The sequence below is a fragment of the Clinocottus analis genome, unplaced genomic scaffold, assembly GCF_023055335.1.
Source record: "Clinocottus analis isolate CAN_PGR_092001 unplaced genomic scaffold, fCliAna1.0.p SCAF_2, whole genome shotgun sequence".
In the NCBI taxonomy this organism is placed as follows: Eukaryota; Metazoa; Chordata; class Actinopteri; order Perciformes; family Cottidae; genus Clinocottus; species Clinocottus analis.
The window spans coordinates 16,377,206-16,392,158 of record NW_027175931.1 but is presented as its reverse complement, the minus strand read 5'-3'; the positions used below and the strand labels follow the sequence as shown (position 1 = coordinate 16,392,158).

The following is a 14,953-nucleotide window of genomic DNA, read 5'->3' as shown; positions in this document are numbered from 1 at the left end:
GCATCATCTAAATCAGAGGTGTCAAACATATGGACCGCGGGCCGAATCTGGCCGCCAGGGGGTCCAGTCCAGCCCGCCAGGGTGTCCAGTCCGATAGAAGAAAAGAAAAAAAAGCTGAGTGATACGGTAATAGCTAAACGTTTTGTCAACATTTGTGTCTCAGGCTGAAAGCATGGCAGACTTGTAAGCTTTGGAAGTTTAAAACGTTTAAAGCGGATTTGAAGATGTTCTTTATTGGAAACCGATAATTTTTATTTTGATAAATAGCTGAATAATTTGAATATTTGAAAAAAATATATAATAGCTGTAGAATAATAGCTGAAGGTTTTGTTAACATTTGAAATTTTAAATATTGTCTCGAGCTGAATGTTAAAAGAACCTGTAAACGTTTGAAAAAATTTGAAGTCAGGAATATGAAAAGTCATAGCCATTGTGTCCTTAAGTAGCTGAATATTTGAATGTATGAACTTTTTTCTGTAGCTGAAACTATGAAGGAGCTTAAGAAGTCCAAAACACGTACGGAAGAAACCGAAAAAGTTTAATGAAGATTTAAAGAACAATAGTTGGAATGCTTGAAGCATTCCAACTAATAAACAAGACTGTAGAAAATATAGAGAAGAAGTTAACCAAAGAAAATACATTCAGTTGTAATTTTGCAAAGTTTCCTGATAAGAAAATCATCTGTTGTTCCATTCATTCCGGAAAAATACATTTTCAACAGAAATGCACATGTCAAAAGGGTACATGTAGGCGCTAATGTATAGTGAGGGGTTGTGGAGTCTGCAACATAACAGTTGTACAAGTTCAACATAGTTACTTTTGTTTGGCAACAGAAGTTAAACACACTACACTTTTGTCGTTAAAAACAGACTTACCAATAATCATATATATATATATATATATATATATATATATATATATATATATATATATATATATATATATATATTTTATATATATATACATATATATCTACATACATATATATATGTGTATATATATATATACATATATATATATATATATATATATATATATATATATATAGTATATATATGTATGTATATATATGCATACATATATATATACATATATATATATACATATATATATGTATATATATATATATATATATATATATATATATATATATATATATATATATATATACATATATATATGTAGAGCTCAGAAAGAAGAAAATATTACTTAGTATGAAGTCACTGAAATTGTTCAAACTGTAAAGATGAAAAGTTTGTATTTTCTGTATTGGTGTTTGATGCTCATGTTTTTACTCTCAGTGTGTTCTGAGTGACAGTGTGTGTTATCTCAGTGAGGGTTGTGCATAGTGTTTGGCAGCACTAAGCGTGTTTTGAGCCATGTGTTATGAGTTGTGTTGCTTGGAATGAGTTTTGCAGGTGATGTGAACTGTTTAGCTCAGGTGACTGTTGGTAGTGCAGACTGTAGTTAGAGTTTTGCACATGTGACTCCAGTTGTGCCCACTGTCGTTTAGCAATCAAAAAAAAAACTATCATGATACTGTGTATGTTAACTTGTAAACAGTATTTCATTTGTAATAATTCAGTTTGTTTTATAAAAAACATGGAATTTGCTTTGCAGGTAAAATTATACTCTGCAAATCAGATTGATGCATTTGAGTAAAGTACAAGTACAATATTTGTCATTGAATTAAAGTAAATTATAAGTTGTACTTAAAATACTAATATTTGTGTTATCTACATAACTCTCCATTCATACAGCTGCATCTTCAGACTGAATGATTACTAAAGATCAGTTAAATGCAGCTTTCACACAGATGCGTTAACCTGTTGGTGCGCATTAGAAAAATATGTGTGGAAACAGGATCATTAAAGATTAGTGATATGGATATGCAGTGAACATGCTGTTTGGATTTACACACTGCAAATACTGGAACATTACATTTAAGCCCAATAAATGTTCAATGCAAAAACCAATGTCAACAATGATGAGGTTTACAACCAATGTACTTCTGAGTTCATTAAGACGTGTTGTACTCCAATTGCCTTTAGGTGGCAGCATGGACCAGGAGACAAACTCACAAGACTAATGTCAGCTTGTTCAGTCATGTGGACGGAGCATACCATGCAATGTAACAGATTAAATATCAGTGGTGAAATGTAATTACATTTATCCAAGTTTTTAAATCCTTCAAACTGCTTTTGGTCAGTGACTCTTTCTATTTAATGCTTTGTCATTAAGGAAGAGAACCCCTCGTTGAAATGTAAAGAAAAAGAAGAAGATGAAATGTGCATTAACAACAATGATGGGTAAAGGACTTTATTGAGATTCTTACCTTTATCTAATATAAGTGGTATTCAAGCAGCCCATAAGCTTCCAAAGTAAGGGGTAGTTTGCTCCAGGCACCACAAGCCCAGCACCATCATCAGACAAGGAAATGATCAAATAAGTCAATTGACGTTCCGTACAGAAACCACAACGTTGATTAACTTCATGTAAATTGCTGAAATACAGCAAAGCCTTGTGGAAAGAGTTCTATAGATGTATCCTGTTATCATAACAGTGTGTGAACTGCTATAACAAATCCCACAAAAGCTTTCCAACTGTCAACTTGATTTATTTTGTGAATTTCCCTGGCTGATGTCCACAATGATTATTGCTGTGTGATCATTCATGTCACAAATTGTTGATGCAAAGAAATTACACACAAAGCTTAAAGTGACAGTTTCTCTGAAGTGTCTACACATTTAATGCACAACTTTAAGTCTAGATTAAATAGCTGAGTTGTAGAAATTCCCCTTCGCACAGTCGCCATGAACAAGGATATGGTGCACTGCCCACTACACGGTGCGTTTATACTTGTGCTGTCAAATACTTAAAATATTTAATCGCGATTAATCGCATTTATGTTATAGTTTATTTGCGATTATTCGCAATTTTCTGTTCTTCATTTTAATGCTCCTATCAACATGAAAAAGTGAATTGGCTTACTTTATGCAAATATTTTTATTTTATTGAAAAACAACTGCCAAACAGGGCGGTACAAAATAAAATTATGAAGTGCACATTTTAAGTAAACAAGGGCAGAGCCACCAAATCTCACGCTTTCGCCGTGTGACACACGCTTTTTATGTTTTCACACGCTCACACGCCACACAACCAATATCTCACGGCTAAAAAAAAAAAAGTCTGGGGCGCGTACCTGTAAACCTATTCGCTGCATAGACATCCTGTTTACCCCAAACAGACAGTCGCGGTACTGCGTCCGCAGATGGGGGACCGCCCCCCCGTCGACAAAATCTCACGCCAAGGTTTTTTGAAAGGTTGGCAGCTGTGCAAGGGTGATGGAGAGGGAGATGAACATGGCCGTCAGGCTTCGTGGGTCCTGTCGTCGGATGCGATGTGTATTATATCAGCTCCTTGTCCTCCACAACGCTGACAGGCTACACAGAGTAACATCCATTTAGCTGTGGCTGCAGTACATTTGTTCTTAGTTGTGGTGTCCATGTGTTTCTGTCTGAATGAATGAATGAAAATGAATGAATGAAAAAAAAAAAACATGTGGGGAAGCCATCCATTTATGTCTGGCTATGACAAGGGAGCGCAGAGTTAGCATCAGCTGTGTGCTTGGCCATCAAGTGGTATTTCAGCCTGGATAGCTACAATGATAGCTCAGTTTACAATGACAAATACATACCACTTTGGTCTTGTCAAGGAAAGCACAACTTATCATTCATTTTGCCGTATCACGCTCGCCATTCATTTATTTCAAACCGTAACATTAGCTTAGCTCCAAAACCCAAACGGCATGCTAATTGTTTTGCTTCCGGTTGAGCTACCAATGTATTTTTCTGTACTAAGTAAACATATATGGCCATTAGCAAAGTAAATTAGGACACAGAACCACTGTAGACACAAGCAAACATAACACTGAGGCACCCACAAGGATCTCCAGAACAGGACAAAAAAAATTGACGTTATCATATATTAATATATAAGTAATATATAAACATAATTTCAAGGGGACCGACATTGGACCTTTGAGCTTTTGCAGTCAAAGAACAACAATCCTCTCGCATGCCTGTTTTGTACTCAGTGACTCGTATGAGAAAAGTTAAACCATATCAAACCTGTTATAAAATAACAGCAAAACCTATCATGTGAGGAAACCAAGACGTGTGAAAACTTAGTGAGCTGATGAACAGGAGGACAAGCCGTATGACATCTGTGTAGGCCACAGAGTAGAGACCTCCCATTAGCGTGTAGATAATAGCCACAGCAGCTGAGATCCAGTTGCATATGACGTATGGTAAATCCAGAATCACACTCATGGTTGCACCTTTGTAAATCATTAAGTATTGTTCATATTACATTCATTTGCAACAATATTTCTTTGTGTTGTACATTGGTCTGTAAGATATTATACATACCTTTCAATTTGTATATATTATGGCTGGGCAGATTAACGCGTTAACGCAAAAATGAATCTGGCAATCCTTTAAAGGTGTTAATTTTTTTTTTTTTTGCTTTAGATTTTTTTTTTGCATTGGGAGGGGCTTATCACTTTTTCTCCTAGACAGCTGTAATAGGAAAATATAGTATTGCAATGTTAAACTGATTTTACTGTTCCTCAGAGATGGTCTGAATAAATGGGGTTGGAGGAAAAGTAGACGAAGAGCCAAATGTCGAAGATGGACCAGGGCTTAAGGGAGAATTATACTCTTGCAACTACAACTGCGGCTGGCCACGCAGTTGGATCGACGGACTCGTTTTGGTTTGTAGTTTCCGTGCGTTTTCCATACGCCAGATCAGCAGGTGGCGCAATGACCGTAGAGTCGACCTGCACATCGACGTTCACCGATATCTCCCTCCAGGAATTCACAGCCATCTGCGTGTCGTTATACTCTGTTATATAAATGCTCATATTTGCGGCTCTCTTTAGCCAAACGTTCTTCAACGGGATCCATTGTTTGTGTTTCTGCTATGGCTTTTAAAAACAGCGGTATTATGCTATGAAACCGGAAATGCGAGACTCAGAAAGGATGTGGTTAGCAGACCAATCACAGTCTTGCAGGCTGCGTACGGTTCGCATAGCTCTAACGGATAGTCAGAAATTTTGGGTGATGCACGCAAGCACGCAAAATGGCCGATTTGACCACGCAAGGGCGGCCATGCGTGTCTTGCGTGCTTGCGTCTCTGCGTAAAACCCGAGTATAAATCAGCCTTTAGTGTTTTTCTTTGTTTCACCTGGTTTGGAGGTGTAACCTCCAAAGGAGGTTACACCTCCAAACCAGGGCTGTGACTGTTGTTTCATTGAATTCTGTGTCGCAGACTGCTTTAAGTGGCTGTGGCATACCTTTCCTTTTAGCAAGAATAAACAGACAAAAGACAATTTTGATTCAGAGATTCCATTCCTCCTTAGAAGATTAACAGAGAAAATCTTCCATTACACAGCGTCGTTAGAACCTGTCTGAAGGTTGTCTGGACTAAACCTACAAGACAAATGCCTAATCAATGTTGTAGATTGAAAAAGAGACTAGGATTTGTTTTTGGGAGCACAAATTATAAAATAAAATGAAATGATTGGTGCTGTAGAATGCATTTTTAATAAAAAAGTAGTGGAGTATCTTGAAGACTTGACACATAGTAACACACCACTCAAATGTAATTTTGAGGTACTGTACTCTATTTGAGCTTTTGCATTTGATGCTGCTTCATATTTCTACTCCTCTACAGTTCACAGAACATTGCCCTGTGTAAGTTCTTGAGAGAACTGCAGATCAGATTTCTAATGAACTGCTAAAGAACAGATAATAACCATCAGGATTCATCCTCAGGGGACAGTGAGCCACCACAGCACAATGAATGGGAAACAATAAGAGTCTTGAAAGCAAACAGACTTAGTTTGAGCTGAACTAAGTGCCTGAATATGTTGCTCCTGAATAAACTCGGATTATTTTTTGAGGGATCGAGAACGATGAGCAAAGTTGCTCTGAACTTACGCAGTTCTTGGTGTTGAGGCTAGCCCCATACATCATCAACAGCTTAATCATCTTGAATCTGTTCATTATCACAGCATCATGCATGGGCATGTCTCCTTCCTTCAGGGGGAGGAAAACAGAGTATTCAGCATCAGTTTAAACCTCAGGGGTTGTGTGGTACTGGTAAATGGACCTGTACATGTATAGCGCATTTTTAGTCGTCCGACCACTCAAAGCGCTTTAACACTACATGACATCATTCACCCATTGATGGGAGGAGCCACTATGCAAGGTGCCACATCAGTATCAGAAACCATTCATGTGAGAGAACAGCAGGGAATATTGCTGCGCTGCTGCTGCTCACTTGTGAAAGGGATTGAGGAATATTTCACGTGAATTTTGTACTGTATGTCTCTGCAACTGCCTCCAATCGATGCAATCAACCGTTAAATAGCACAGCAGACATCAGGACAAAATCCATGGCCCGCCACTGCCGCTAATTTATATAGCATCATAATTTCATGAATTTCAGAGGTCTGACACCACAGATGAGGAAGTCAACTAATTAATCCAGAGAATGACTATGTGGGCCCAAAAATGCAGAAGAAAGCCTGAACAAGTTTTCAGTGTGAGCATCTTTTATTTGAGTAATAGCCCCAAACAATTTTTTTCATTGACGAATTTACTACTTAGTCATCTGTCTTTTGATTGAAGCAATTAGTTAGTTTGTGTTGTATGACATATGCAAACACGATCAAACTTCTCTTGATTGTAATTCTTAAATAATTACATAAAATAACCAAAAAATATACAGCTCTTAAGAAGAGTTCTGCTGACTCAAGTCCCATGGAGGGGCTGTGTATCATCTTAGTTAAGCCCATAATCATGCAGCCTCCAACCCACATGGCTACAGGATGAACGGGCACAGACAAACACAGAAATTAGTTCACAGGAGAAACAAAGAGAGAAAAGTATCTACAGAAATTGAATGCCAAAATTTTTTGATTTGCAACATACGGAAATTGAAAATTGCAATACCTTTTTGCATTGCAAATTAGTCGTGAATAAGCTGTTGGCTGTTTGCCTACCAATTATTACATTATAAGCATTATGGTTGTCCTCAAAAGGCCGTTTGCAACTATATCTGTATAAACTACTACCAAACATATTATTAAATAACCGTCTTTGCATTTGATTATTATTTATTCAAGTGTAAAAAACTTACTCAAACTTAAAAAAAAAAAAAAGACAAAGATCAAACATATGTTATTATATTAACTTTATTAAAAGCTTTTTTGTCCCAGTTGAGAAGGATATAACTGGTCCAACACATAATTGTGAGCTGTAAGAACATATGTGACAGGTGTGGTCTAGGGCACACCTGTTCACATACCTTCATGTGGTATGGGGCACACCTGCTCACATACCTTTATGTGGTATGGGGCAGACCTGCTCACATACCTTTATGTGGTATGGGGCACACCTTGGGCTATTTATGTTATTCTTGGAAGCTAAACGTAGCATATTTGGCTCCGTGTTTGGTATCGAAACGGCGACGTTAATTGTATTCCTTCCTCACCGACGTGTTCTCATAACACAGAAGACTTACTGGTTTCTCTCCTTGAAGCACAAAAATGTATTCACTTTCCAATGCCCTCTCTTCTTGGACATTTTTGGATTATTTGTTGATCTTTTTCAATTTAATCACTTGTCTTTAGTTAAAGGCCGATATGGAAACACTGCTTTCTTGTACGAGGATGCCGATCTCTTTAATTATTGTGCGTGTGTTTCAACCAAGAATTTTGACAGTTGGCTGAAGAGATGTTTAACACTTTCACCCATTGTATCCATTTATTCTAACGTGTGAACTGCTGTGACACATCCCACAAACATCTTTCCAACTGTCAACTTGATTTATTTTGTGAATTTCCCTGGCTGATGTACACAATGATTATTGCTGTGTGATCATTCATGTCACAAATTGTTAAAGCAAATAAATCAAACGCAAACCTTTAAGTGACAGCATCTCTAAAGTGTCCACACATTTAATGCTCAACTTTAAGTCTAGATTAAATGGCCGGGTTGTAGAAATTCCCCTTTGCACAGTAGCCATGAACAAGGATAAGGTGCACTGCCCACTACGCGGTGCGTTTATACAGACTGTCATGTGTGGACAGCAGACACTCACTCTGCTACACAGACAATTATTTTTACTATTACGGGCATGGAGGTCACACAGGATGTGTGGACCGACCTGCAGAGCTTTTTTAACCACTTTGACGATTCGAAAAGGTAACCCTAACCCTTTCATAATGGTTACTTTCTTTTCTTTTAGGTTTTAGGTTCTAGCTTCTTCTTTATCTATGGAGCCCCATATTTATCTCCTTTTGTTGGCAGAAGTCAATCTGTCCCACTGACCAATCACAGCGCATGTTATGGTTACGCTGGGCCACTGACCAATCTCAAAGAATACACCCAGCTTGTCAAACTAAAGATCTGATTTGTTGAAGTCCATCACAGTCAACCACAATGTCCACTTCCTGTGTACTTTAATCTGCAAGGGCCAGCTTAAACTGCTCTGCTGACATAGAGACACCGGAGAGACAAAAATCTGATTGGATAAAACTAGCTTTCAAATCAGCTGCAGTGAAAGCAGTGCTGTAGGCTGAAGTCAGAGCAACAGAGGAAGACGAGAGGGTGCAATGAGAAAATAAGCTAATAGGGGGGAAAAACGGCAGCCACCAATATGTCAAACATGTCAGTGATGACATCAGTCAGCTGGTTGGCACATGTAAGGAAGGAATGATATCTACCAAATGAACATCTTAGCGGTATTATTTCAAATATACTTAAGTTTATTTATTGTTTTACACTTGAACTTTTACAGAAACATAATAGACAACAACGAAGAGAAAGAAAACCAATTCCATTGTTTCCTAGCTACCTCTTCACAGTAAAAGTTAATTTGAAAAGGCCTCCCTGACCCAACAAAAACCTGCTTTAGCTTGTACCTCACACGTTCAAGCTGAAGCAAGTATGGTTTGTCTTTTTAACACTCTGTACTCATCATAGGCTCTGAAACATCATTGTCACACATATTGTCATTGTTGCCTTTGTCTGCTGGCATCTGTTGTGTTGGCAACTGTTTGACTTTCACGTTCAGCGTATCCCACTTCTCTGGAAGCAGGTTTTTGTGGATGAGCAGAGAGAACAAGTAGGAAAACAAGAGGTTGGCAGTCAAGGCAGCCAACATGCAGATGGTATTCACTGGAGAGCGTTGGACATAAACACCATCTTCAAGGGTGCATCCTGGCAAATGGAGGATGGGCGGTAGCCGAATCAACGGCTCTCCACACAACAATCTTAACAGCAGCCCCACCAGCAAGCCCATAATAGCCCCATAACCGTTGGAGATTTTGAAGAAGAGAACACAGACTAGTTGAGGGAAGATAACATTGTAGGTTATCAATGTGCTAAGAAACCATATCACAAATACGCTGCTTTGGGCACTGGTGAGAGATGTGCTGATCAAGCCTGCTACCACCACACAGCCACGAATCACCCACTGGAGCTCTCTCTCTGATGCCTGGGAAAGGAGGAACAGAAAAAAAAGATGACATGATGAGTTACTTATCCTACAGAGAACCATCTGAAGAACCTTCATTGGAAATCAAATAGTCAGGGGATTGGAAGAACCATCTGTCAATCTAACTCTTGCCTACACCAGTTGGGGTTTATGATTATGAAAACAACTTCAAGATTGTGACCTGGGTCCTCAGGAAGCTCTTATAGATGTTGGAGGTAAAGACAGAAGCTGCAGCCAACAAGCCAGAATCAGTCGATGACATCACGGCAGCAGCAATGCATCCAATGCCGACAATGGAGACATAGGTTGGAGTGAGGTGGTGCAAGACAATGGGCATTATAAGAGTTGCCTCCCCACGTTCATATGGAGATGGAGAACCATAAGAAGTCAGATTCCAGTCTAAGGTATGGACAGATACATACAGTACACATTTTGAGACACATTTAGTGGTTCAAAGAGAAGAGTCATGCTTTAAGAGTAAGAATAAAAGACTTTTGATTGGGACCAAGTTACCTGTTGATGCGGCCACTGCGCCAATCAGGACAGGGGGGATTGCAAAAATAAAAATAATTGCAGCAGCAACAAAACAGTTGATTTTAGCTGTGGCTGAGGAACAAGCAGACAACGTCCTCTGATGGAACTCCTGGTAGCCCAGGCAACCCAGAGTCTTCAGAGAAAAGCAATGTCAATTTAACACACCATAGAAATCACAACCATTTTCCAAATTGAGAGTAGGAGTACAAGACGTAAGAAATTGACTACGGCTAAGACATAAGGGTTATAGCGCTGCAATACAGGTTTTAAATATTCTTAATGAACAATGATGTGATCTTCCACTTACCAAAACAAATAGTTTGTCGGTCCATCTCCAAGCTTTGTCTGCTTCTAGTGTACCCAGCCAGGGAGCCTGCAAAGTGTTGTTTATGGCTGTCTGAGTGATGTCTGAGGATGAGGGGCTCATCATGACAAAGGGGACACAGAACCACTGTCGAGACAAGCAACATAACACTGAGGCACCCACAAGGATCTCCAGAACAGTACATAAAAGTGACAATGTGATATATAGTAATATATAAGAAATATATAAACATAATTTCAAGGGGACCGACATTGGACGTTTGAGCTTTTGCAGTCAAAGAACAACAATCCTCTCGCATGCCTGTTTTGTACTCAGGCATGCGAGGCATGCGATAACAGAACTCGTTATATGAGAAAAGTTAAACCATAATAGATCTGTTATAAAATAACAGCAAAACCTATCATGTGAGAAAACCAGGACGTGTGAAAACTTACCGAGCTGATGAACATGAGGACAAGCTGTATGACATCTGTGTAGGCCACAGAGTAGAGACCTCCCATTAGCGTGTAGATAATAGCCACAGCAGCTGAGATCCAGTTACATATGACGTATGGTAAATCCAGAATCACACTCATGGTTGCACCTGTGGAAACACCTAAACAGTTAGACATCTTTCCTTTGGAGGGGTCTCGCAAAACCGTAAAATCTTGCCAATCTGTATTAATGTATTATCATTTCGACATATGTAAAGAGCACAAAAATGATTCATTCACAAGAATGCATTTTATAATGCAGTTTATAAATGTGTGTGTGTGTGTATGTGTGTGTGTGTGTGTGTGTGTGTGTGTGTGTGTGTGTGTGTGTGTGTTTGTGTGATTGTGTGTGTGTGTGTGTACGCTCATGAGAAACAACAGTGCTAGTTCCTTGAGATTAGTTCCGTCATATATGCAACACATGTATACTGTACGACTCATTTTTGGAATGTGATCGTAAATTACCTTAGTTAAACTGGCATGGCTTACATACCTAAACTAATCAGTGTTGATGTCACCCACAAAATGTCAGTCACCAGTGTGGCCACAGCAAAAAGAGCCATTGGTACTTTTCCATACTTGATCTGGAAAGGATCCATCATGGTCACATATCTTTTTTCTCTCATTGGCTCAGCAAAGAACAGACCACCTTACAAGTGAGACAAGGACATGTTTTCAGTTACCCATACGGAGAACAAACAGAACCACTTAGGCAGCAGTGGTTACCACTGTAGCATCTTACCGCCCACAATGCTACCATCTATAATATTCTGTCGAACACCTCCGCATGTTAATGAACATTAACATTTTGGGAGTGGACTAATAAACAAGACTGTAGAGAATATGGAGAAGAAGTTAACCAAATAAAATACTTTGTGGCAATTTTGCAAAGTTTCCTGATAAGGAATTGATCTTTGGTTCCATTCGTTCCGGGAAAATAAATTTTCAACAGCAATGCACGTGTCAAAAAAGTACATGTAGGCACGAATGAGGGGTTGAAGTCTGCGATATAACAGTTGTACAACTTTACCATAGTTACTTTTGTTTGGCAACACAAATAAAACACACCACACTTTAGTCGTTAAAAACAGACTTACCAACAATCAAACTTAGTGTGAATCCTAAAATATAGTTGGAAACGGAAACAAGGCCCAGAGACGGGTTGTAAACCGTTTCTGCTGTTCCAATAAAGAAGCCTCCTCCAATCCACGTAGCTGAAAGTGAACACACACACACACACGCACACACACACACTTGACATTGTTTCAAGCTCTTTTGATTTAGAGAACACAAATCAATTGGACTGTAAATTCATATGAACAATAGCAGTTTTGGAGATAGCTTTTACCAAAAAAATCTAAAACTACTGCAACTACAACTTATGATTACAGGACAGAGGACCACCATGATTCATTTAAATGACATCACCCTCAAGCCAAATTGACGAGGGGGAACAGGATCAACAGCAATATACATTGAACATGTTACATAGGTGTTCCCCATGTCGACAGTATTTAAATGTAAATAGCTAACCTTAAATTGTAAATAGAAATGTGTTTTAATAATTTTAAAGAAAACTTTTTACCAGTAGGATTTAGAATTTGGAAGATACAATGTTTTTTAAATTATCATTTCAGTGGGAGACATTTACAGTGTCAAGAAAACAGATAAAGATCTCCAGACAAAACAATGCAAACGAAGTCTTGTCGTGCATTTCACATTTTTATGAGTTTTATTTAAGGGTAGAGCCCCAAAACTTCCTACAATACAGTAACCTCAATATTATCCAAAACCAATGTGCGTAAACTGTTGATATTTTTTTATACGTTTTTGCACAGTAAAATAAAGCTTCAGTCAAGTTGACCCCAAAGAACACCGATGCGTGCAAGATGTTTACAGGACATCGAAAACACGTCATGTTACAGTTTTTTTCGATTGCTAAACGACAGTGGGCACAACTGGAGTCACATGTGCAAAACTCTAACTACAGTCTGCACTACCAACAGTCACCTGAGCTAAACAGTTCACATCACCTGCAAAACTCATTCCAAGCAACACAACTCATAACACATGGCTCAAAACACGCTCAGTGCAGCCAAACACTATGCACAACCCTCACTGAGATAACACACACTGTCACTCAGAACACACTGAGAGTAAAAACACGAGCATCAAACACCAATACAGAAAATACAAACTGTTCATCTTTACAGTTTGAACAATTTCAGCGACTTCATACAAAGTAATATTTTCTTCAAAGAAAAGAGTGACATTCTTTTCAAAATGAGTCTGAGTTCTACCTATATATATATATATATATATATATATATATATATATATATATATATATATATATATATATATATATATATATATATATATATATCTATAGAGATATCTCTATAGATATATCTCTCTCTCTCTCTCTCTCTCTCTCTCTCTCTCTCTCTCTCTCTCTATATATATATATATCTCTATATATAGATATCTCTCTCTCTCTCTCTCTCTCTCTCTCTCTCTCTCTCTCTCTCTCTCTCTCTCTCTCTCTCTATATATATATATCTCTGTCTGTCTGTCTGTGTCTGTCTGTCTGTCTGTCTGTCTGTCTGTCTGTGTGTGTTCACTAACAAGTCTAAAACAAGACACCTGCTTAGCCTTCCAGCTGAAATTGCAATCAGCAGTGTTTGAAAGGCACAATGCTGAAATCTATATTCCGTTTTGAATGTGTGGTTCACAGTTTTGACAGCAGTGTGTTAGCATTTGAACAAAGTGCTGTAAATCCACAGTGTTGTGCAGGTTGTGGTTAAAGTCATGGGATAAGTGTGTAGAGTTTTGAAAACTGTGTTCAAGCAATGAAAAACAAAATAGAGTTTGGTCCACATGAACTGCTGCTGTGCAGACTGTAGTTAGAGTTTTGCACATGACTCCAGTTGTGCCCGCTGTCGTTTAGCAAACGAAAAAAACTGTAATTTTATGTTTACCCAGTTATCCCCATTAAATTAGGAAAAGTCTTGTCATATGATTATGCCAATCATTAATGTAGAGATGTTAAACATTGAATGGGTCAAATTTACCAGTGTGTAGTGACACTGGGCTGCAATAAAAGGTGAACTCACCTGCAGTGGTGAAGATCCCCACAACTCTACTGATGCTTCGGTTTCCCAGCAGGGCCGTTTCCATACCATCAGCCGGACATTTGCTCTTTTCCTTTTTGGACTTGAAAGAAGCCCAGATGCCGACTCCAAGTACCATCAGGTAGAACAACACCATTGCTATTACTCCTGGGACACTGACAGCCATGTTGAAGCTAACGGTTGTTTGATAGTCAGGTTGTTGGTAACACAATAAATTATATTACCAGTGCAGTTTCCTTGCCTTTTTCATTTTCTGTCTCACTCCTCCTCCAAACCTCTCATGTGCTTTATCATCCAACCTTTCTTGTTTGGTTAGTTGGTTGTCAGTTCAACAATCCTTATCAGATATGTGTCTGCTTCTTGTGTGTGCTCCCTTGTTTGTTTCTCTCCTGACTGTGTTGTTGTTGTGAGCCATGTATTAACATTTTGGTTTTGTCCACCTGTAGTGTCCACTACCAATCTCTGTACACTGCCACGCCCCCTCCTTCGGCCCAGCTGTTGTGCGTTAAGGTGATCACCTGCAGCAGAGCTTGAAAACACAACTGTTTGTTTGGTGTTTGTCTTACTGGATTTCTAGCACGGTTGAGTTCCCCCCCTCCCCCCCGGCTACAACGAGGAATTTGGAGGACTGCTTGACAGATAGCCATAGACTTTGTTTTGTTTCTTTGTGTTTCTCCTTTTTGAAAATAAAGCCTTCTTTTGGAAATTGAAAAGCTGCTGCGTAAGCGTGCATTTGGGTTCGCCGCACCACCACGCCTAACATTCGGTCTTTTATCTCACCCCGGGTTAAATCGTTAGGGTTTTTCGTTTTCAAGTTAAGTCATTAGGTTTGTCGAGGGTGTTTTACAGCTTGCGCTCTCGGTCCCCACAGTGGGCTGTAACTTCTGTCAACCCATATAGCGAGCGTGTGTACCGTCTAC

The 14,953-nt window shown here is 38.8% G+C and overlaps 1 protein-coding gene across 1 annotated transcript; it reads right to left on the bottom strand.

Annotated features, from left to right (window-relative positions):
• Nucleotides 1–9,030: 9,030 nt before the first annotated feature.
• On the bottom strand, nt 9,031–14,199 carry LOC137790146 (high-affinity choline transporter 1-like). The gene is made up of 8 exons (XM_068584125.1): nt 14,016–14,199; nt 11,997–12,113; nt 11,393–11,548; nt 10,861–11,009; nt 10,409–10,552; nt 10,081–10,234; nt 9,749–9,966; nt 9,031–9,567 (listed from the first exon to the last, which is right to left on the bottom strand). Exons 1-8 carry the CDS (start codon nt 14,197–14,199, stop codon nt 9,031–9,033), a joined length of 1,659 nt encoding a protein of 552 aa, XP_068440226.1.
• Nucleotides 14,200–14,953: the final 754 nt, after the last annotated feature.